The sequence below is a fragment of the Lolium rigidum genome, chromosome 1, assembly GCF_022539505.1.
Source record: "Lolium rigidum isolate FL_2022 chromosome 1, APGP_CSIRO_Lrig_0.1, whole genome shotgun sequence".
NCBI classification, from domain to species: Eukaryota; Viridiplantae; Streptophyta; class Magnoliopsida; order Poales; family Poaceae; genus Lolium; species Lolium rigidum.
The window spans coordinates 64,500,187-64,522,647 of record NC_061508.1 but is presented as its reverse complement, the minus strand read 5'-3'; the positions used below and the strand labels follow the sequence as shown (position 1 = coordinate 64,522,647).

At 39.9% G+C, this 22,461-nt stretch overlaps 1 protein-coding gene across 1 annotated transcript; it reads left to right on the top strand.

The window, feature by feature from the left end:
* Window positions 1-12,879: 12,879 nt before the first annotated feature.
* LOC124685435 (protease Do-like 9) lies at window positions 12,880-20,041 on the top strand. Its single transcript, XM_047219787.1, has 9 exons — window positions 12,880-13,520; window positions 14,447-14,646; window positions 14,780-14,960; window positions 16,629-16,820; window positions 17,920-18,152; window positions 18,653-18,754; window positions 18,856-18,906; window positions 19,501-19,605; window positions 19,689-20,041. The coding sequence occupies exons 1-9, from the start codon at window positions 12,881-12,883 to the stop codon at window positions 19,785-19,787; spliced, it is 1,803 nt and encodes a 600-aa protein (XP_047075743.1). The 5' UTR covers window position 12,880; the 3' UTR covers window positions 19,788-20,041.
* Window positions 20,042-22,461: the final 2,420 nt, after the last annotated feature.

Genomic DNA, 22,461 nt, shown 5'->3' with positions numbered 1-22,461 from the left:
TTGGGTATTAGTACCATATTGGTTGGTATGAAGTGTCATACAAAACAACGCAATACAAGAATACAATGGCCTAAGTGACTGACAAGGAATATGATAGGAATGCACTTCTAGAACAAAAATAAAGTGTTATTATGTTCGTCGTTGGCATTCTATCTAGCCCTTAGAATTTATAATAAAGAACTTAATAAATTGTTATTTTGCGATGGTCAAATGATAACAATAAGTTGTTCAAATTATGACATTACTCCATATACGATGGATAAAGTTATTATAAATCTTAATGGTGAAACACACATACATAACACTGATGCTAAAATGCCATAAGGCAAATGATTTGAATTCCACTTATTTGTGGAACCGCCATTTAGGTCATGTTAGAAAGGAACGCATGAAGGAACTCCATGCAAATGGATTTTTGGAGTCATTTGATTTTTGAATCATTTGGCGCTTGCAAATCTTTTCTAAAGAGAATGACTAAAATACCGTTCATAGGCCAAGAGTTGAACGGACAACTAACTTAGTGGAAACATACATGATGATGTATGAGGTTCACTGGGCATAGTTGTGTGCGGGAGATTCTTCTACTTCATGAAAAACTTCCAACAATGAATTGAGTATATATATGTGGATATATTCGATAAGGAAGAAGTTTGAAACATTTGAATGGATTCAAATAAATTTCAGCATGAAGTGGAAATCATCGTAATAGAAAAGTCAAATATCTATGATTGGATCATAGTGGAAATATTTGAATTATGATTTTTAGCGAACATCTAAGAGAGTTATGAAGTTGTTCTACAACTCACGTTTCTTGGAGTATCATAGTAATGATGGAGTATCCGAGAGATGTATCCAAATCTTGTTGGATCAATGATGAGATAAAATATTGATGCCATTATATTTTTGTGGATTATGCTTTAGAGACTACTGCTTTTACACTGAATAGAGCATCATCATGATCCGTTGAAATGACACCATACGAGTTATGGCATGGGTATGAACCCTAATAGTCATTTCTTAAATTTTGGTTTGCATAGCATAAGTAAATAAGTTTACAACCAAAATCGGATGAATGTCTTTGTTGGTTATCCCAAAGAATTGATTGGGAATTCTTTCCACTATGGAGACAAAGACAAAAGTGTTTGTCAATGTTTCTTACTTATTTCCAAGAAATTGTTTCTAGCGAAATATTTGAGTGGGAGGACAATAGAACTTGATAAGGTTTATGAACCTGAGCATAATGATCAGAGTAGCGCAGCATCGGAATTGGTTACGGAAGCGGCCACGACGATCATGGCTCCCATGACTACAAAGTGTTTTAGCCATGGAGATCGAAGTACATATTGAACCTTGTAGGTATGGTTTACTTTGTGATCAAATAAATAATTTGTGAACAAAGGATTGATTTTGAACAATGATAAACCAACTACAAACAAAGAAGTTATGATGGGCCCTAACTCCGTTAAAATGGCTATGCGCCATGAAATCCAAGATAGATGAATACTTTTTGAAAATAAATAGATCTATGAAACTGATGGACTTGGATGTAATATCCTTGAATAAGCTCGACTTGTCGAAAATTTGTTTACGACAAAGTTCAAAGAGTTGACTACGATAAGATAAGATCTTCTGTAGCAATGCTTATAGTCTATGTGGATTATTCTAGTAATCGTTACATATTTCTTTTATGAGATATGCTAGTAGGATGGCAAAATACATTACTTAACAGAAGTGTGTATTAAAGGTGTATACAAGATACAACCAAGAGTTTTGCTAGTCCATGGAATACTAAATAGGTATACGAACTTCAATTGGATGAAGTGAGTATCACGGAGTTGGAATCTTCACCGGATGAAATAGTCAAAGAGTTTTTGATTTCATCAGAAACGATGAAGATGCTTGCATTTGCAAAAAATTAAGTGGGAGCGCTGAGACATATTTATAACACTTTATGTTGATTACATATAGTTGGTTATAAATAATGTAATTATATACTTGATTAAAAGGTTTCACTGAGAATTAATTTCAATGAAAGAATATGGACTGAAACTTATTTAGTGGCAAGATCTATGAAGATAGATTCAAACACATAATAAGTTTAAGTCAAAGTACATAGAAAGGATATTGAAGTAGTTCAATATAGAAATATTAAGAAAATGTTCTTGTCATATGAAGTTTTAACAAGACTTGAGTGTATCTGACACTCAATGAGTAAAAACACATGAGTGATTTTAGATCACAATTAATATGTACAAAATCAGATGTTCTGTGCTCTAAAATGTTAGGAGCATATACCAGAATGATTCATGTGACAATCATTGGAAAAACAGTAAGAATATCCCTGTGTGCTTTAGAAGAACCAAGGATACATATATAGTTTTATATGAGGTAATGACAAACAGATCGCTGTAAGGTGTTGCACCGATATTGGTTTGGTCACATATAAAAATAAATTTCAATCTCAATTAGGCTAAGTGTTATTTAGAAAGTAGCACAATGCTAGATTTAGAAGAGTTCTAAAAATATTGTGACGGATTCTACAAAAGAAGGCAGAGTATGTCATTGTTTTGACAATGATTGAGGATGTTAAGTCAAGAAGTTCTTTGAGAACTTGGTGTAGTTCCCATAGTGTCAGAATTTTGAAGCTATATTGTGTATGGCAATATTAGTGACATATTTCAGACCGCGGAATTAAGGTTCCACCAGAAGACCAAACATATTTAATGCCGACTCATTTGGAAAATGAGTGATGCATGAAGACGCAAATGAATTGCAAAATACATACGTTTCTGAGTGTGTCAGAACCGTTGACTAAAACCTCTCCCGTGAGCAAAACATGATAAAGCACCGAAAGGCCAAGGTGTTATATCTTTACATATGTAAACTAGATTATTGACTCTAGTGCAAGTGGGAGACTGTTGGAGATATGCCCAAGAGGCAATAATAAAATGGTTATTATAATATATCTTTGTGTTTATGATAATGTTTACATACCATGCTATAATTGTATTAACCGAAACATTGATACATGTGTGTTATGTGAACAACAAAGAGTCCCTAGTAAGCCTCTTGTATAACTAGCTTGTTGATTAATAGATGATCATGGTTTCGTGATCATGAACATTGGATGTTATTAATAACAAGGTTATGTCATTATATGAATGATGTAATGGACACACCCAATTAAGCATAGCATAAGATCACGTCATTAAGTTATTTGCTATAAGCTTTCGATACATAGTTACCTAGTCCTTTTGACCATGAGATCATGTAAATCACTTATACCGGAAAGGTACTTTGATTACATCAAACGCCACTGCGTAAATGGGTGGTTATAAAGGTGGGATTAAGTATCCGGAAAGTATGAGTTGAGGCATATGGATCAACGGTGGGATTTGTCCATCCCGATGACGGATAGATATACTCTGGGCCCTCTCGGTGGAATGTCGTCTAAATAGCTTGCAAGCATATGAATGGTTCATAAGAGACCACATACCACGGTACGAGTAAAGAGTACTTGTCAGGAGACAAGGTTGAACAAGGTATAGAGATACCGATGATCAAACCTCGGACAAGTAAAATATCGCGTGACAAAGGGAATCGGTATCGTATGTGAATGGTTCATTCGATCACTAAGTCATCGTTGAATATGTGGGAGCCATTATGGATCTCCAGACCCCGCTATTGGTTATTGGTCGGAGAGAGGTCTCAACCATGTCTACATAGTTCGCGAACCGTAGGGTGACACACTTAAGGTTTGATGTCGTTTAAGTAGATATGGAATAAGGAATGGAGTTCGAAGTTTTGTTCGGAGTCTCGGATGGGATCCAGGACATCACGAGGAGGTCCGTAATTGTTCGGAGAATAAGATTCATATATAGGAAGTCATATTCCAAGTTTGGAAATGATCCGGTGCATTTATGGCAGGTTCTAGAAGGTTCTAGAAAAGTCCGGAAGAAATCACCATGGAAAGTGGAGTCCCGGAGGGACTCTACCTTGCATGACCAGCCAACCCTAAAGGGGAGGAGTCCAAGGTGGACTCCCCAAGGGTGGCCGGCCAACCCCCCAAGGAAGGGGTGGGAGTCCCACCTTGAGTGGGATTCCCCCCTTGGGTAGGTTTTGTCCCTATGGATGGTTTTGGTTTCGCGTCTTATTCGAAGACTTGGATACCAACACTTGGGGATTTGCACCTATATAATGAGGAGGAGAGGGAGGGGGCTGCCCACTCTTGGCCGCACCACCTAGGGCCCCCATGGCCGGCGCCCTACCCCTCTCTCTCTCCCCAAACCCTAGCGCCCCTCCTCCAAATAATACTCCCGCAGCGCATAGGCGAAGCCCTGCTGGAGTTCTCCATTGACACCGCCACCACGCCGTCGGGCTGCCGGGATTCCGAGGAGGATCTACTACTTCCGCTGCCCGCTGATACGTCTCCAACGTACCTATAATTTCTGATGTTCCATGCTTGTTTTATGACAATACTTACATGTTTTGCTTGCACTTTATAATGTTTTTATGCGTTTTCCGGAACTAACCTATTAACAAGATGCCACGGTGCCGGTTCCTCGTTTTCTGCTGTTTTTGGTTCCGAGAAAGGCTGTTCGGGCAATATTCTCGGAATTGGACGAAATCAACGCCAAACCTCCTATTTTTCCCGGAAGGCTCCGAACACCGAAGAAGAGTCGGAGAGGGGCCGGAGGGCCACCACACCCTAAGGCGGCGCGGCCAAGCCTGGGCCCGCGCCAGCCTAGGGTGAGGCGCCCCCAGGTGCCCCCCTGCGCCGCCTCTTCGCCTATAAAACCCCTTTCGACCTAAAAACACCGCACCTCTTGACGAAACTCCAGAAAGACTCCAGGGGCGCCGCCACCATCGCGAAACTCCAATTCGGGGGACAGAAGTCTCTGTTCCGGCACCCTGCCGGGACGGGGAAGTGCCCCCGGAAGCCATCTCCATCGACGCCACCGCCTCCATCATGCTCCGTGAGTAGTTCCCCCATGGACTACGGGTTCTAGCTGTAGCTAGTTGGTATTCTCTCCCCCATTTACTTCAATACAATGATCTCATGAGATGCCTTACATGATTGAGATTCATCTGATGTAATCGGTGTTGTGTTTGTCGGGATCCGATGGATTGTTACGTTATGATTGTCTATCTACAAAGTTTATGAAGTTATTGTTGCTGCAATCTTGTTATGCTTAATGCTTGTCACTAGGGCCCGAGTGGCATGATCTTAGATTTAAGCTCTATACTTATTGCTTAGATTGTATCTACAAGTTGTATGCACATGTCTATGTCCGGAACCAAAGGCCCCAAAGTGACAGAAATTGGGAAAACTGGAGGGGAAGGCTTAGATATGAGGATCACATGTTTTTACGGAGTGTTAATGCTTTGCTCCGGTGCTCTATTAAAAGGAGTGCCTTAATTTCCAGTAGATTCCCTAGAGGCCCGGCTGCCACCGGCTGGTAGGACAAAAGATGTTGTACAAGTTTCTCATTGCGAGCACGTATGACTATATATGGAAAATATGCCTACATGATTAATGATCTTGATATTCTTTCTTAATGCTATTTCAATCCTATCAATTGCCCGATTGTAATTTGTTCACCCAACACTTGTTATTGGAGAGTTACCACTAGTGTAGATAGCTGGGAACCCCGGTCCATATTTCATCATCATATACTTGTTCTACATGTCATTGGAAGTAGTATCAACTATCTTCTGGTGCCATTGCTCCTGTGTTACTATTACTGCTGCTGTGTTACTGTTACTACTGCTCTCATATCACTGCTACTTTCACATCACCCCTGTTACTAGTGCTTTTCCAGTGCAGCTGAATTGACGACTCGCTTGTTAAGGCTTATAAGTATTCTTTACCTCCCCTTGTGTCGAATCAATAAATTGGGTTTTACTTCCGCGAAGACTCGTTGCGATCCCCTATACTTGTGGGTCATCAAGACTATTTTCATGGCGCCGTTGCCGGGGAGGCATAGCTCTACTCATAAGTTCACCTGGGGAGTACACTCCACCTCTCTCTCTATTTTATTTTGTTTTGCTTAGTTTACTTTTGTCTAGTTTATTTGTGCTTAGTTTATTTCTGTCTAGTATTACTTTGCTTAGTTTCTTTTTGTCTTGTTTTATTTTTCTCATATACCCAAAAATCCATAAAAATTTGAAAATTCGAAAATTAAAAACTGCTGTTATGGGAGAACCAACAACCTACTTGGAGCTTATAGAATGTTATAATAATTATAGAGAATCAAGAACTGGTAAAATAATGAGTGCTATGATAGAAAAATTGAATACAATGGCTAGAATCTTGCTTAGACGCCATGATATAAACCGTTGCTCTCAACAGGATACTAAACATCTTAAATTTCAATGTGGCTTTAGTGAGGAATTTTTAATTAAGAACTATAATTGGAATTGCTATATTCATTATGGGTTCGAAGAGGTAGAACAATTTGTCTTATTTATGGGAGCCTCCGAGATAGAATCCTTCATGGTTGAGAATTATGAAACTTGTGCTATTTGTAAGGACCTTAAAGATTATGTCTCTACTATCCTTAATTCTTGCATAGAATGCTACAGTGGTAATCCTTATATCATTGATTATAAAGAGAGACTCATTAATGCACAAGAATGCACTCACAATTTGCGGGAACTCGTGGAAGAAGAAACCGATGAACCCGAAAGCTCATTGGATGAAAAAGAGGAGGAAATTGATGAACCTGAAAGCTCATTGGATGAAAAAGAAGAGGAGAGCGACGAACAAAAGGAGGAAGAATGGATTAGCTACCCATGCCAACCTTCTAATGAGAGTAACTCTGCCTGATGTCGAAATGCATGGTACTAAAGAATTTTGCTTGGCAAATGTTTATGATAAAGCTTTAGATGATGGTCCTATGTTACTTGATAATATTAATTGTACTACTAATGAAAATGGGATTGGAGAGTTCTTGACTTTATCTATGTGTCCCATATCTCTTGAGATTGATCGATCACCTTGTTATATTATTGATAAAAGTGAGTTTGAAAGTTTGGATCCCACTATTTTTGAGTTTGATAAAAATTATGTGTTTGGAAATCATGAAAAGTATGCTGCATGTGATAGTTATATTGTTGAGTTTGTTCATGAAGCTACTGAAAATTATTATGAGAGAGGAAAATATGGTTGTAGAAATTTGCATGGTACTAATACACCTCTCTATATGCTTAAAATTTTGAAGTTACACTTGTTCTATCTTCCTATGCTTGTTACTTTGCTTTTCATGAACTTGTTTATTTACAAGATTCCTTTGCATAGGAAGCATGTTAGGCTTAAATGTGTTTTGAATTTGCCTCTTGATGCTCTCTTTTGCTTCAAATACTATTTCTTGCGAGTGCATCATTAAAACTGCTGAGCCCATCTTAATGGCTGTAAAGAAAGAACTTCTTGGGAGATAACCCATATGTTATTTTGCTACAGTACTTTGTTTTATATTTGTGTCTTCGAAGTTTTTTACTACTGTAGTAACCTCTCCTTATCTTAGTTTTGTGTTTTGTTGTGCCAAGTGAAGCCTCTAATCGAAGGTTGATACTAGATTTGGATTTCTGCGTAGAAACAGATTTCTATCTGTCACGAATCTGGGCTGTTTTCTCTGTAGGTAACTCAGAAAAATCTGCCAATTTACGTGAGTGTTCCTCATATATGTACGCAACTTTCGTTAGTTTTGAGTTTTCTGATTTGAGCAACGGAAGTACCTCGTTAAAATTCGTCTTTACTGGCTGTTCTGTTTTGGCAGATTCTGTCTCTGTTTTTTGCATTGTCTCTTGCGGACTTTAAGCAAGGCTTTCTGCACGTGGAGAGCTGTAGCTAATGTTTTAGTGAGTTCTTGCAATGTGTCACTACAGGACCAAGGTGGATTCAAGTTTTTTTTTAAGTACTAACCCCTCTAATGAAGTTTATGAGAAGTTTGGTGTGAAGGAAGTTTTCAAGGGTCAAGAGAGGAGGATGATATATGATCAAGAAGAGTGAAAAGTCTAAGCTTGGGGATGCCCCCGTGGTTCAAAACTGCATATTTCAAGAAGACTCAAGCGTCTAAGCTTGGGGATGCCTTGGGCATCCCCTTCTTCATCAACTTATCAGGTTTCTTCTATTGAAACTATATTTTTATTCGGTCACATCTTATGTGCTTTACTTGGAGCATCTGTGTGTTTATTTTCGTTTTGTTTATGTTTGAATAAATTCGGATCCTAGCAATCCTTGTTCGGGAGAGAGACACGCTCCGCTTTTTCATATGAACACTTGTTCTTCGTTTTACTTTTAATGTTCAATGATAAAAGTTGGAAGCTACATCACTTATTTATATTTGGTTGAAAACAGAAAATGCCTCATCATGTCTTGGATAATTTGACACTTGGCAATTGTTTTGAGCTCTCAAGTAGATCATGATTAATTTTTTTCATGTAGTCTAAGCCTATTAGTGGAGAACTACTGTAGAGCTTGTTGAAATTGGTTTGCATGATTGGTCTCTCTTAAGGTCTAGATATTTTCTGGTAAAAGTGTTTGAGCAACAAGGAAGACAGATGTAGAGTATTATAATGCTTGCAATATGTTCTTATGTAAGTTTTGTCTGTACCGGTTCATACTTGTGTTTGCTTCAAACAACCTTGCTAGCCTAAGCCTTGTATCGAGAGGGAATACTTCTCATGCATCCAAAATCCTTGAGCCAACCACTATGCCATTTGTGTCCACCATACCTACCTACTATGTGGTATTTCCTGCCATTCCAAGTAAATACTTCATGTGCTACCTTTAAACCTTCAAAATGCTTCTTAATTTGTGTTAATGTTTTATAGCTCATGAGGAAGTATGTGGTGTTTTATCTTTCAACCTTGTCATTTACTCTTGACAGACTCTCACCAATGGACTAGTGGCTTCATCCGCTTATCCAATAATTTTGCAAAAAGAGCCGGCAACGGGGTTCCCAGCCCCAATTAATTAACTTGCATTAATAATTCTCTTCACGTGTTTTGCCCTGATCTATCAGTAAGCAACTTAATTTTGCAAATAGACACTCCTTCATGGTATGTGAATGTTGGAAGGCACCCGAGGATTCGGTTAGCCATGGCTTGTGTAATCAAAAGGTTGGGAGGAGTGTCATCCATAAATAATAAAACTAAAATACATGTGTAAACAAAAGAGAAGAGGGATGATCTACCTTGCTGGTAGAGATAACATCCTTCATGGGAGCCGCTCTTGAAAGTCTGGTTGATGAGGTAGTTAGAGTGCCCACTATCATTCGTTGACAACAACAAACACCTCTCAAAACTTTACTTTTATGCTCTCTATATGATTTCAAAACTTGAAAAGCTCTAGCACATGATTTAATCCCTGCTTCCCTCTGCAAAGGGCCATTCTTTTACTTTATGTTGAGTCAGTTTACCTACTTCCTTCCATCTTAGAAGCAAACACTGGTGTCAACTGTGCATTGATTCTTACATACTTGCATATTTGCATTCATCATATTACTTTGTGTTGATAATTATCCATGAGATATGCATGTTACAAGTTGAAAGCGACCGCTGAAACTTATATCTTCCTTTGTGTTGCTTCGATGCCTTTACTTTGAACTTATTGCTTTATGAGTTAACTCTTGTGCAAGACTTTTGATACTTGTCTTGAAAGTACTCTTCATGAAAAGTTTTGCTATATGTTATCTATTTGTTAGCAACTATAGATCATTGCATTGAGTCACTTCATTCATTTCATGTGCTTTGTAATAGTATGATCAAGGTTATGTAAGTAGCATGTCACTACAGAAATTACTCTTTTTATCGCTTACCTACTCGAGGACGAGCAGGAACTAAGCTTGGGGATGCTTGATACGTCTCCAACGTACCTATAATTTCGATGTTCCATGCTTGTTTTATGACAATACTTACATGTTTTGCTTGCACTTTATAATGTTTTTATGCGTTTTCCGGAACTAACCTATTAACAAGATGCCACAATGCCGCTTCTCGTTTTCTGCTGTTTTTGGTTCCGTAAAGGCTGTTCGGGCAATATTCTCGAATTGGACGAAATCAACGCCAAACCTCCTATTTTTCCAGGAAGGCTCCAGAACACCGAAGAAGAGTCGGAGAGGGGCCAGAGGGCCACCACACCCTAAGGCGGCGCGGCCAAGCCTGGGCCCGCGCCAGCCTAGGGTGAGGCGCCCCCAGGATGCCCCCCTGCGCCGCCTCTTCGCCTATAAACCCCTTTCGACCTAAAAACACCGCACCTCTTGACGAAACTCCAGAAAGACTCCAGGGGCGCCGCCACCATCGCGAAACTCCAATTCGGGGGACGAAGTCTCTCGTTCCGGCACCCTCGCCGGACGGGGAAGTGCCCCGAAGCCATCTCCATCGACGCCACCGCCTCCATCATGCTCCGTGAGTAGTTCCCCCATGGACTACGGGTTCTAGCCGTAGCTAGTTGGTATTCTCTCCCCCATGTACTTCAATACAATGATCTCATGAGCTGCCTTACATGATTGAGATTCATCCGATGTAATCGGTGTTGTGTTTGTCGGGATCCGATGGATTGTTACGTTATGATTGTCTATCTACAAAGTTTATGAAGTTATTGTTGCTGCAATCTTGTTATGCTTAATGCTTGTCACTAGGGCCCGAGTGGCATGATCTTAGATTTAAGCTCTATACTTATTGCTTAGATTGTATATACAAGTTGTATGCACATGTCTATGTCCGGAACCAAAGGCCCCAAAGTGACAGAAATTGAGACAACTGGAGGGGAAGGCTTAGATATGAGGATCACATGTTTTCACGGAGTGTTAATGCTTTGCTCCGGTGCTCTATTAAAAGGAGTGCCTTAATTTCCAAGTAGATTCCCTAGAGGCCCTGGCCGCCACCGACTGGTAGGACAAAAGATGTTGTACAAGTTTCTCATTGCGAGCACGTATGACTATATATGGAAAATATGCCTACATGATTAATGATCTTGATATTCTTTCTTAATGCTATTTCAATCCTATCAATTGCCCGACTGTAATTTGTTCACCCAATACTTGTTATTGGAGAGTTACCACTAGTGTAGATAGCTGGGAACCCCGGTCCATATTTCATCATCATATACTTGTTCTACATGTCATTGGAAGTAGTATCAACTATCTTCCGGTGCCATTGCTCCCGTGTTACTATTACTGCCGCTGTGTTATCGTTACTACTGCTCTCATATCATCGCTACTTTCACATCACCCCTGTTACTAGTGCTTTTTCCAGGTGCAGCTGAATTGACGACTCAGTTGTTAAGGCTTATAAGTATTCTTTACCTCCCCTTGTGTCGAATCAATAAATTGGGTTTTACTTCCCGCGAAGACTGTTGCGATCCCCTATACTTGTGGGTCATCACCCGCTGGAACGGGGGAGAAGGACGTCGTCATCAACACCGAACGTGTGACCGAGTACGGAGGTGCTGCCCCATTGTAGTACCGTCAAGATCTTCTACGCGCTTTTGAAAGCGGCAAGTGATCGTCTACCGCAGCAACGAGAGCCTCCTCTTGTAGGCTTTGGAAATCTTCAAGGGTTAGTCTCGTTCATCCCCTCGTTGCTCCCATCTTCTAGATTGCATCTTGGCTTGGATTGCGTTCTCGCGGTAGGAAATTTTTTGTTTTCTATGCTACGAATCTCATCAGTTTCTCCCTCTCCCAATTCATTTTTTTAGATCAACAGACCTCCGCCCCTTTCCATTTCCATTGAGAAAATGAAAAGACAGTCACATCAATATCAGTACTTATAACAGACCTCAACTAGAGCATACTCAAATTGGCAGTAACAAAACAGACAAGAACTTAACCACCCTTACAGGCAAACAGTTAAACCATCATCTAGCATAGGACAAGAATTTGTTCAACTATAGCTCCAGGCTTTCTTTTTCTCCTCTTGATCACATAGCAAATAACTGCACATCCAGCATCAGTCGAGGAGCCAACACCTCCGGTGTCCTAGGGCCAACCATCAGCATTGTTTTGCGCCTCTTTAGTATCTTGAGATTGCCGAGACTTCCACCATCTTCAGCTCCAATCTCTTCACGCACTTTCCATGAAACTCCGATTCTTCGACGGACAGAGAGGATTCCATCGCTTCAACAGCTTCACCACTCTCATCCACAAAACCTGCATCCCATACCATATACATCGGCCAAAGAACATGCCATTTCTATGTTTCCATGTTGACCACATAATAACAACAACAACCATATTAGTAACCACATTATTTTATTGCTCACCCATAACCTGGCCACATTTTTAAAGTTTAAACCAATCTCTTTTCGAAGAATGATAGATATCTCTGTCCACATGATTCTTAAAATATCATAGGAAAAGAACAAATGTTCCACGGTTCCATTTTCATTGCAGAGCAAGCATGTTTTATCTAGAATAGTTAAAAGCGTTGTGCCATGAAGGATTGCTTGCTTTGCCTATCACCTCTCTACCCTTACACCGTTGCCTTGAGTTTTTGGCTGGCTCAACGGGATAAAGACTAAAAGTGAGCGATTCTAAAAGTTCAAGGTTCACCTTGAACCAAACGGAAGTTCTAGGACCAAAAACAAACTTTCGCTAGAATCTAAGGATCAAAAGTGGACTTTCTTCTTTTTTTAAGTATAGGTACATTTCGGAATACATAAACGGCATCTTAAAAAAACGTATATTCTTTTATGAACAAACAGCCTCATTTTTCTCCGAGAGGAATACAGCCTCATTCGGGCTCGATTTTGAGATTGGACCCAGGTCGCACCATGCTGCTGGCACTGGCCGGCCCAAACTCGGCCCGTGCCCGCGTCGCTCCCTTTTTGTAACACCCTCTCTTCCCACCTGCATGAAACCCTAGCTTCCCGTCAGACATGGACAGCCACGAGGCTCCCAAGCGCAAGCGCGGCCGCAAGCCCAAGCCGCCGGCCATCGCCGTCGCCGCCCCCGACAATGCCAACCACGACTCCGCCCCCTCGCCCAAGCCCAAGCGCGGCCGCAAGCCCAAGCCGCCGCCCGCCGCCTCCCCCGACAACGACCACCCCTCGTCCCCCCTCGCCGCCGCCGTCGACACTCCCGACCCGGGCTCCTCCTCGGGCCCCCGCGGCCGCGGCCGCAAGTCCCGGCGCGGCCGCCACGAGCTCCCGTCCGACGCCGACGTGCCCCCCCGCGCCCCCTCCCCGACGCGGCGCGGCGCGCAGAAGGCGGCGGCCAACATCAAGGTCGACGTCCCCGCCGTCGAGCCGCTGCGGTGGGAGCAGGTGGCCAGGGTGATGCCGTCCATGGACGCCGTGGTCAAGGTCTTCTGCGTGCACACGGAGCCCAACTTCTCCATGCCGTGGCAGCGCAAGCGCCAGTACAGCTCCAGCAGCAGTGGGTTTGTCATTGCCGGGCGAAGGGTGCTCACCAACGCCCACTCCGTCGAGCACTACACCCAGGTCAAGCTCAAGAAGCGCGGCTCAGACACCAAGTACCTCGCCACCGTCCTTGCCATTGGCAACGAGTGCGACATTGGTATGCATTCCCGCATTTGCCTCTCTTTTTTTTTCTGTGTCAGCCTGCAACGTACATGGAGCTTGACCGTGGATTATTTGTTATATGATGCCTAGTGGGCCTCTTGCACCATCCAATGGAATGGCATTTGTCTGTGCAATAAAATTAGGTTGCAGTTAGATCTTCCTAGTACCATGTGCATTTGCAATTGCAGATGCGCTCTACACAGAGTTGGCTACATTTAGTTCCGTTGAATCAGGCAGAATATTTATATATTGTTCCTTGCAAATCTGAATCTGCTAAGACTGGAATAGATGCTATGGTTTGATGTTGCTTGAGCTCTGTGTGTACACTCTAATTAGAAAGGGGGAGGCCACTGTTTTCAAGGATTTGGATCACAATGCTGTTTGCTAGCAGAGATCAAACTAGACTAAACCGAGTTGCATGTAAAGCTGTTCATACGAACTTTTAAGGGATAATTAAATAAATCTCTTCTATACTAACTTATTATAATCTGCGACTTGAAATCCGCTCCGAAAATGCACTACCATGGTGTTGACACTTTACTAAGTAATGCAATCCCTGAAGGCTTGTTTTAGCAAGCAGGCATTGTGATTGTCGTGAAAAGTAAAAGATGTGCATTTCGTTCTTCTGTTATAAGAACTCAGGACCTGCTTGGATATGTGGATAATTGGGAATATTAATGTTAACTTGAAAAGAACAGCATACTATAGTAGTAGGAGTATAGAGATACTCGGTGGATAAGTTGTATGAATGATTTGACAAAAACATGAAGAAAACCACACTAGACTGGACTAAGTATGCAAGCAATCATTGTCAAATTTGCAGCTTTGTTTAACAAACTAAGTTACTTTGGTGGGTTAAAGAAGCAAACTTCCTTCAATGATTTGATAATCACAATCGGCCTGTCCGATTTTCCATTTCAGCACTGTTAACCGTCGACGATGATGAATTCTGGAAAGGGGTTTCGCCATTGGAGTTTGGATCACTGCCAACACTTCAGGATGCTGTCACTGTTGTTGGTTACCCTATTGGAGGAGATACAATTTCCGTGACAAGTGGTGTAGTGTCTAGGATAGAAATACTCTCATATGTCCATGGTTCTACAGAACTTCTTGGATTACAGGTATATTTTCTAATCTCTTTGAATTTTTGTTTGTCTTTATTTTTCGCAGATTGTGTAGACTGTTCTTCAATTCATGGAATAATGATTAACCGTCTTCTCAAACATCTGTAACCCCAGTCTTACTTTTGAACAGATAGATGCAGCCATAAATTCTGGAAACTCTGGGGGCCCTGCTTTTAATGATCAGGGAAAATGTGTTGGTATAGCTTTTCAGTCTCTTAAACATGAAGATGCAGAAAACATAGGCTATGTTATACCCACCCCAGTTATTAAGCACTTCATTCAAGACTATGAGAAATCTGGAGAGTACACTGGTAATGTTGCCTATTTATCTGTTGCTTATGATGCAGTTCTTGTAAACTACGCTTAATATGTGATTGTGTGTATTATCAGGTCAAAATAAATAAATAATGGTTATATTATGATGGGGCGTGAATGCAATGGGTTTGTGTCGGAGGAAGATCTGGTGTAGACATATATGCAAATATTTTGATCTGCTTAGGAACTAATTGTTCTAACAGCTTAGAATGCAAAACGCAGTTCGTGTACGTAGATAACTCTTTTGAATGTCGTAGTGTCATCTATCAGCTTCCACGTCATTATGATTGCAAAACGAGTAACATGGTTATTATCTATATCCTTTATAAAGGGGATAAATGCCTCATAAGGTGTGCATGGTCCTAACGTTTCAGTGTTGACACATATTAGACATGAGCAAAATCAATATTTGTAGCAAAACGTTTTCGAATTCTGGTAAACTCTAAATTCATTTTTAATGGTTTTGAATTTAGTCTTTTGATGTGTGATAGGTAGAGTCTTAGGTTTTTTTTGACATGCCACGCCTGTAGTAATTTATTTGTTCTCTGTTATGTGAACAGTTGCGACACACAGATTCCGTGGCCTGGAACTCTTGAATTTGTGTTGCCTATCCTATTAATAAAAATATACAGTTTGGATGTTATCTAAAAAAGTAGAATTTTAGCTCCATCTTTGGGTTAGCACTATAAGTTTTCACTTAAAAACCAAATGTGCATCTCATGGTGTGCTTCTGTCTTTGTGCAAATATTTCATTAATAAACGGATACATACATATTTTTCTTCTTAGCTTGACCCTCATGTTCATTTTTCACTGAATTTCATTCTGTTTTTGCCACTCCCTTTTGTTTTTGTTGTTCATGTTGGTCAAAGTGTTCAGAGAGGTCCGTCCAAGTTTTTGACCAAAATGACTAAAATTATCTACCAGTCATGGCTGTGGCTAGGGATGGAGAACAGATCAGATAGTGCCCTCCCCACTTCCGTTTACATACTTATTAGTGAATTACAAGTACTAATAGGGATAAAATATTGTTGGATGTTATTCTTATAAGACTATAAATCAAACGTCTACTCAATCTATCCAGATGAATATGGTCTGGCTTAGTGGCAGAAATCTAAAGTTCCATTAATAAAATGGTTGTTCCCGATGAAGCAATTGTAAACCAAGCTAAACTTTGGCTTTATCAAATTTGGCTAGTCAAAATTGTTTGCAGGTTTGAAACAGGTTTTGCTCCGAGAATAAATTTAAGATCCAAATATAAAGGAACTTTACCAAATCTTTGGCACCATACCAAATGGTAGAGAAATCTGGCCAAAGTTAGTTATGGCAAAGCTTGGTTCTCATGGGCATAAAACAAGACAGTCCCTTAGTGTCTGTTGTTCCTTTGACCTTGTCCGTATTCATCTGGAAATTATATTATGGTGGATTCTGGGCATCACACATGCATTACTTGTATGTCTGGATTAAATGTATTTTAAACATGGCGAGAACAAAAATAGTAACTGTTTTCCTTATCATCCATATTGATCTTGTTTTGTGCTAGTAGTTATTTCTCCTTTATTAGCTTCCAAGTCATAACTAGCAATCTAGTATGCACTCTTCTGACATATATGATCTTTTGAATTTTAATCTGATTATCTTATCATCTTCTGCATTCTTCTGTCAGGTTTCCCTATACTTGGGATAGAATGGCAGAAAATGGAAAATCCTGATCTCCGTAAAGCAATGGGGATGAAATCTGACCAAAAGGGTGTTCGTATCAGAAGGATTGAACCAACTGCTTCTGAATCTGGATGCATGCAACCTTCTGATATTATTCTTAGCTTCGATGGCATTGACATTGCCAATGATGGCACAGGTTTGCGATAGCTTCGCACAACTGTCAAGTTATTTCCACTGTTGCTACGGAAGATTGTTTGACATGATTTTTGCATCTGTCTACTTGTTATGATTGTGCATTCTTATGTCTCCATGACATTCTATCTTACTATCTACTCCATGCCAACACCTTCCAGTCCTCGTTCTTGATTGTATGCCTCATTCCAATGAAATACAAGTGTGTTTTAAGTTGAACCACCTTCTGTACATATTATATACACTCCCTCTGTCCCCAAATACTTGGCGTATAAATTTAGTCAAAAAGCCAGTGCTTTCTAAGTTTGAACTAGTATTATATATACTAAAAATATGATGATCTATTATACCAAATCAGTATCAATAGATCCACCATAAGATATATTCTCATAATGTATTTGGTCAAACTTATAAAGCATTGACTTTTTTTGACTAAATATAGATGCCATGTATTTGGGGATGGATGCAGTAGTTTTAGTTTGGATATAGGACTTCCAGATGGGACTGCTTTTGTCTTGAAAATATACTCCACATCGCTAGTACTAGGCCGGTAGCCATCTGTTATGAGTAGTCCCCCAGTTGATTTGTCTGATGTAGTAATAACTGAAATTATGACTTACGGAGTTTACACTGACTTGTACTACCCACATTCCAAAAAGGAAGGCACATAATTTATTCTGAAAGTCGAACAACTTAAAGTTTGACTAATAGAAAAATTTATGAACATCTATAATACAAAATTAGTATCATTAGATACATCATGCAATATGCTTTCGTATCATGTTTGTTAGGTCTTGTAAACGTTAATAGTTTAATCTACAAGTCTGGTGAAACTTTACACCTTTTGACTTCACAAAAAATTTATACGCCTTCTTTTTGATAACTGTATTGTATGTATACACCTGTTGATATGTCATAGCGTAACAAACGAAGAACTATGGGTTTCTATGCAGTAATAAGAATGTTTTGGTTTAGTTGTACTCACACCTTTTTCATTAATTAAGAGGATACCATTTCATGTTTGCCAGACAAATCTAGCTTACCAGTCAAGAAAAAAACGTTTCTACTTGCTTACTTTCCCTTGTCTTTTTATTGGCATCCAGTTCCATTCAGGCACGGAGAGCGCATTGGCTTCAGCTACCTAGTTTCACAGAAGTATACTGGCGAGAAGGCACATGTCAAACTTCTCCGCGATTCAAAAGTTCACGAATTTAACATAAAGCTAGCAATCCACAAAAAACTCATTCCAGCTCATATAAAGGGCAGGCCACCATCATACTATATTGTTGCTGGCTTTGTTTTTATGGTGGTCTCTGTTCCATATCTTCGATCTGAGGTATTGTATCTTCTTCCTCGGCCCTCTAGCCATAGGCATGACATAGTAATCAAAATACGACATTGTTGTTCAGTTGTCCAAGTTCCTACTCACTACTTTCAGCTTAGAAAAGCTTGATTGTGATAGTATTATAGTTGGCGTTATCATATGCCCTCTTAAATATTCAGTAGCTGCTAATAAATTATCTTTAGCCATACACTTTAGGTGAAATAATGCTTTACATGAGATGTCCTTTATTCCTTGGAAGTCACCTGAATGACATGAAATGTGACTTCTCTATGTTGGTTGAGTCCGACCTGTCTTTCCCAAGTTGTTCTCAAGTGGTTGGAGGCACTAAATTTTGAATTTTAAGGCATGCTGCTAATATTATTTTTGTGTTGTTATCCATAATGGCGCTTGAATCCTGCTTCTGATGTATTTCCCCCTTAATTTATGCAATCCATTAAAAAAATTGAGGTAGTGATTTTGATTGTAAAATAACTATAATGCTTAATGATCAGTATGGAAAAGACTACGAATTTGATGCCCCTGTCAAGTTGTTGGACAAGCATTTACATGCAATGGCGCAATCACCTGATGAGCAGCTTGTGGTGGTGTCGCAGGTCTGCAGTCTTCAAGATCTTTTTCTGATAAACGATTATACAAGTGTTTTGAGTTACATGGCACAGCTTATCCATCTTGCTTTCCTTTGATGATTTTGTAGGTGCTTGTGGCTGATATCAATATAGGTTATGAAGAACTTGTCAATACTCAGGTAATTATTGATGGCCCCAATGAGGAATTTTCTAGTTTCAAGTTACATTCTTTTGTCTTGTGGAAGTAAAGCTGTCTGACTGTATCTCACAGGGTTTTTAGCATTTTCCTTTCATTGATTAAACTTAGCACCTCGATTTTGATTTCTTTATGCATGCCAGTCAAACTCAAATTTTACCAAGGATTTAATTGTAACTTCTTTGTAAGCATTAAGATAGGACATGAGAAAATGTTGCGAACTAGTCAAAAGTACTTAGTATAACAAGAAGTTAGCAATCAAAGTAGTATGTTGACTGAGAAAACATATTTGATATTAGTGATTATTAAGGAAAACAATACAGAACGACCAGATACAAATGGGGAATTAATGAAGCTTAAAATACTCCCAAGTAAAAGAACCACCATTCTTTCTAAACTGGAAGGGTGACTGAATATATTTCAGACATCAAACCATAATCGCACTAAAATTTGGTGACATTCTTAGTTCTATATGTGACTCCAAGACAATAGCACAATTATCATTCTCTGTTTTCGAGAGTGCACAACAATTTCCCCCTTTTGGATTGTCTCATCCGCATTTGTGCTGTCATTATAGGTCCGTGCGTTCAATGGCAAGCCAGTAAATAATCTAAAGCAGTTGGCGACCATGGTGGAAGATTGCAACGAGGAATTCTTGAAGTTTGACATGGATTACGATCAGGTAGTGAAATCGCCAATTTACCATCCTCTTTGTTTAATTCTGGTGAATTTTACACACTTGGTAAATAACACTTGGATCATCAGGTTGTTGTTCTCCAGACAAAAACTGCGAAAGCTGCTACTCAAGACATTCTAGCAACACATTGTATACCTTCATCGATGTCGGATGACCTGAAGGCCTGAGTAAAGGTGGTTGTTGGCTGATATACTACTACTATATCAAATAAGATTATATGCCAACTCCTTGAGAAGCCCCTTCAGGACTGGGCGCTGCTGATTTTTTTTGACGGGAATAGCAGTTTGGGGTCCTGCACCTCATGAGTTGCGAGTTGTTAGTCTGCAGCACCTATCAGTTGAGAAAATGTAGAATAGCAAACTATCAAAGTTTTGTTCTCAATCGATTTATTGAGTCAATACCAGAGAACTCATTGCATACATATCCTTGCTTTTGCATATCCACATTGTTATGTTTGCTGTGATGATACATTCACTTCAAATGTCCATTGTTTTGCTCCAGCAGGTGATTTACTTTTCCGTAGAAGTTATTTGTTTTTCCTGGAGAGGTCAGGTTATTGCAGGTGATACTTTTCCTGCTCGAGCAGGTGATTGCATACATATCCTTGCTTTTGCATATCCACATCGTTAAGTTTGTTGTGATGATACATTCACTTTAAAGGACTATTGTTTTGCTTCAGCAGGTGATACTTTTCCGTAGAAGTTATTTGTTTTTCTGGAGAGGTCAGGTGTCCATTTTTAAAAGTTTTGCTTTGATTTGCTTGATCCGTATACGGCCCTTGAGCTGTGGTGGTTGTCATGTGCGTTGCTACTAAAGTGAGTCCGTGTACGAGATGAAGGGAAGCAGGTGGGGTCTGAGGTTTTGAATCTTTGATGGGTCTCCCTTCCCTTGAGGCCTGCATGATTATTCTAATTGGCTTGTCTGATTTCCATCCCTTTCGTTCCAGTTGCGTTGATTCAGTTTGTGCAAATGTTGACAGCTAATGCAATGCTTGTGCTTGGTTTACCCCAGCTGGCATAGGGCTATTGGCCACTCAGGCTCTCGCATGATCTGGGAAAATATCAAGCGATACCACACCTCACATGATACCACTTCACAAAATTCAAATTTGTAAGTGATTTAAAATAAATTTGTGGCTGTTCACAAGATGTGTGTTTACATTGTCTAAATTTTCAAATCCAAATTTAGAATACACAAAGAGAAAAAAAAGACAAATGTTGTGTGAATAGTGTCATTTTGTGTTTTTGTCTTTATGTGACACTATTCATGTTGGATTTCTCCTTTTTGTTTCTCTAAGAATATTTCAAATTTGGTAATGAAAGTTACATGGTATGTAAACACACATCTTGTGAATACTCCAAATTTTGGTTTTAGATTTTTGACACTTACAATTTAAATTTTGAAGAGTGGTATCATGGTATCAAATAAGGTGTGGTATCACTAGATATGTTCTCGATATAGGCATTGCGAGTACACAGGATAACTATAGCGCAACACATATCTACACCGTTGACTTGATAAGCGAAATCCTGAAAATTTTGATGTCAGAATAGTAAGCAGTTTTCAAATTAATTTAACCAACATAATATATCATGACAACATACTACCGCCACAAAGAATACCGTTTAACAAAGGGCGCAAAGAACAAAATTTGCACTGCGTTCTGGTTTGCAAGCGATCTATAGCTTGCAAGCTAGAAAGACATTCTTGGAGTGGCAATTCCACCATGCACGCTAGATAGCTGCATTTTGTTCATTGATTTAGAGCTTTGTGATTCATGCTGGAATGTTTCACTAAGTTTCGTCAGGTTTCGAACACATGTACGAGAACTACATGCATGGATATGAGACAATGAAACAGTGTTTAGACGCCCAACCGCCTCCAAACAGTGTGTCAAACTTTGCAAAAGGGAAACTGAAACTAGCATGTATCTTCTCTTAAATGTCGCTACTCCATTGTAGGTTTGGAACTCTACTGTCGCTTGGCTAGGCATCACCAATGTAATCAGTTTTACTTGGGGTAATTGCCGAGATGGTCAAAGAGTGGTGCATTAGACTACTCATAGTGGGAGTAACATAGCAAGTAACATCACACACCCCAAAGCATTTTGATGACATGGCATGATAATAAATGAAGAAAGAGAGGGAGGTGGTAATTAGCTATGTTACCATAACATCACACTTCTCAAGACAAGATGAGTCTACAATCTAATAAATATAGCATGCATGATACCACATATAAGTAACTATCCACTATGGAGGTAGTAACATAGGGTAGTAACATGCACCATGTTACTACTCTATGTTACTCCCCACTATGACTAGTCTTAGCTTCATCCATACAAATGGCACCAATAGAAAGTCCTTGCATCTCTAACCATGAGCGAAACACGAGGGTCTTTAGATATGTTTTCACAATACCAACCGTTGTTGTAAATAAGATTAAGGGACGCGAGCCAGCTCTTAGAGTATGCCTGGTGCTCGTACTTGAGTTCATTTTGCCGCGAGAGTGATTGTTTCGAGCAGCCGCTCGTTCGGGGTTGTAACAAACTTTGAACTTTTCTTTTAATGAAAGAATGAGGTAACACTTTTGCCCTCTTAAAAAAAATAAAAATAAAGAGTGCACGCTCTCTGACATACCCGCTAGAAACTTATTTCTTGAGCGATCAGCGATCCAAACGCAAAACAAAAAAAAAAATGATTACTCCGAGCAATCATGTACAGTGTTTGCGCGGTGAATTTTGACAATTGACAAAATTTCAAAAGCTGCACATACGACTGGGATATAAACATCCCGATCGACAACGCAAAACCATGCGAGCGACGACGTAAGGCCGGACGA

Coding starts and splice junctions, on each gene's coding strand:
- LOC124685435 (XM_047219787.1), top strand. CDS start 12,881: ATGGACAGCCACGAGGCTCCCAAGCGCAAGCGCGGCCGCAAGCCCAAG. Junction 14,961..16,628: donor GAAATCTGGAGAGTACACTG/GTAATGTTGCCT, acceptor TTCTTCTGTCAG/GTTTCCCTATACTTGGGATA. Junction 19,606..19,688: donor TTGACATGGATTACGATCAG/GTAGTGAAATCG, acceptor TTGGATCATCAG/GTTGTTGTTCTCCAGACAAA.